The sequence below is a fragment of the Myotis brandtii genome, unplaced genomic scaffold (genome assembly GCF_000412655.1).
Source record: "Myotis brandtii unplaced genomic scaffold, ASM41265v1 scaffold504, whole genome shotgun sequence".
Classification (NCBI taxonomy): Eukaryota; Metazoa; Chordata; class Mammalia; order Chiroptera; family Vespertilionidae; genus Myotis; species Myotis brandtii.
Window position 1 is genome coordinate 184,345 of NW_005369217.1, and position 2,379 is coordinate 186,723.

At 50.3% G+C, this 2,379-nt stretch overlaps 1 protein-coding gene across 1 annotated transcript in view; it reads right to left on the bottom strand.

Moving 5' to 3' along the window:
• LOC102239327 overlaps window positions 1-1,410 on the bottom strand; it is a 26,310-nt gene extending 24,900 nt beyond the window's left edge. Inside the window, exon 1 of the mRNA XM_005877035.2 lies at window positions 863-1,410. Within this exon, the coding sequence (XP_005877097.2) occupies window positions 863-1,410 (548 nt within the window). The remainder of the gene's footprint in view (window positions 1-862) is intronic.
• Between the last annotated feature and the right edge of the window lie 969 nt (window positions 1,411-2,379).

Genomic DNA, 2,379 nt, shown 5'->3' on the forward strand with positions numbered 1-2,379 from the left:
ATAATAATAATAATAAATCTTCATTTGCAGGGACACTAGAGAGAAGCCAAGGCCCTGAATAATCTTCTCTCAAAATCACCAATTGTTGGCTTTTTTTTTAAGATTGCAGATCTCCACAGCCTCCCCCTTCAACCCCACAATGCTTCTGTTAATGCCTGTGGGATCGGAATTTAAGACATTCTATCCTTATTCTTCTCCTCCTTTCCTGCCACTCATGCCCAGTGCCTGGACTGGACCCAGTATGGCAATATCTGTGAGTTCCCACGATGGGGTGGGGGGAGGGGGAGCTGCAGGGTTCTGGAATAAGTCCTTTTGCATTCCTGTCTCTGCTTACACCAGTCAGTCCTCCATCCCCTCCTTTCTGCCTTTCTTTTATATATATCCCCCAGGAAGGCTTCATGAGAAAACGAATGAAAGCTGAAAGGGTAAGAAGCCTTTAGAAAGGCAGAAAGGCCCTGGCCAGTTTGGCTCAATAGATAGAGCATTATCCTGTGGGCTCAAGGGTCCCGGGTTCAATTCCGGTCAAGGGCACATGCCCGGGGTTGCAGGATCGATCCCTAGTAGGGGCGTGCAGGAGACAGCTGATCGATGTTTCTCTCTCATTGATGTTTCTAACTCTCTATCCCTCTCCCTTCCTCTCTATAAAAAGTCAATAAAAATATATTTAAAAAGTAAATAAATGATTGAGCCCCTCCCCTGGCTGTCTTTCCCTTGCCTCCATCCCTTTCCTCCAGATACATTCAGAAGAGTGTTTAGTTTTCAGAGGTGGGAAAGTTAGAGTTCCAATTAGATATCAGAAACAGGAATCAGAGGGCGCGGGGGGGGGGGGGGGGCCCCTGAACAGTGGGTGAGCTCCTCTTACTTCCTGAAGTTCTTTGGCGGCAGGATATTGCCATCGGTGTCGAGTGGAGGTGCCCTTCCTTCACTCCTCAGCTTGAGTTTCTCCACTTCTTTTAGTTCTTTCACTGTCCTGAAAATCACCTGTTTCTTCAGGTTCTCATTCAAGAAGATAGGAGTACAGCTGATGAAGGTCAGATAGCTGTTTTGACCCATCCAGGAGGGTGGGGGGATGGCGGGCTCTGCTGGGGGATGGCGGTGGGCCCTGGAGTCCGTCAGCCAGCGCCAGACATTGCTATCATAGGGTCTGTCAGGCCTGCTGGGAAAGGTGGCGGGCAAGCGCCCCACGTCAAGCCACGTGTGAAAGCCCCAGGTGTGCTTGGTTTTATCCGCCCAAGGGTGGATTATTCGGTGGCGCACCTTGGACTTGATGTCTGTGCAGGGTGGCAGCTTCAGGGCCAGCTGGTGGTAGGCTTGCTGGGTGAAGCCAGGCAATTCCCCGGGCTCATCCGTGAGGAGAAACTCACGCTGAGTCCATGTGCGGTAGTCTGGGAGGGACTCGGCCAGGCACATCTAGAGAGGGACAAAGGAAGCGTGGGGCACTCTGCCTCTGCTTCCCGGAGCGGCCCAGAGGAAAGGAGCTGCCGGCCTCCTCCACACCAGGCCTCTCCTGGGGCACTGGCGGCCTGGCAGGGAGTGTGTCTCCCTTCCGGCCCTGCCCAGCAGCAGGTAGGCTGGCTCTGTATTATTCCCATAGACCAGCGGTTCTCAACCTGTGGGTCGCGACCCTTTTGGGTGTCGAACGACCCTTTCACAGGGGTCACCTAAGACCATCGGAAAACACATATATAATTACATATTGTTTTTGTGATGAATCACTATGCTTTAATTATGTTCAATTTGTAACAATGAAAATACATTCTGCATATCAGATATTTATAACAGTAGCAAAATTACAGTTATGAAGTAGCAACGAAAATAATTTTATGGTTGGGGGTCACCACAACATGAGGAACCGTATGAAAGGGTCGCGGCATTAGGAAGGTTGAGAACCACTGCCATAGACTGTTGATCTTTTGTTCTCTTTCCACCTACCAGGTTTGGGGTTGGTTTCCCACCCTCTTTCAACTTGGATTTTCCCACTCTTCACTTCTTTCCTCCACCCATCCTCTTCATTCGGGGGCCCCCCAGTCCTGCTGAGGAACTCATGCTCCTAATGGGCACATCAGGCCTGAGGAAAGCCTGAGGGAAAATGTCCTAACCATGCCAAGTGTAGGAGGCAAGTCTTTCCTCAGAGAAGGGAGCCTGGGTGCTTTTCTACCAGGACTCCTCCCATTGCTCGTTTCCCTGTCGTTGGTGCATTGCCCTTCTCATTAAAATACAAGCAAGTATAGAAAGCACCTAGGCTCTTCCTCCCTTCCCTTTTGTGCCACACCCCCATGAAATAAACAGTAGCAAATATGTAGGCACTGTGCTAAGTACTTATCCACATCTCACTTAATGTTCACAGCCCTGTGAGCAGGTGTTGTTACGGTCCTCATC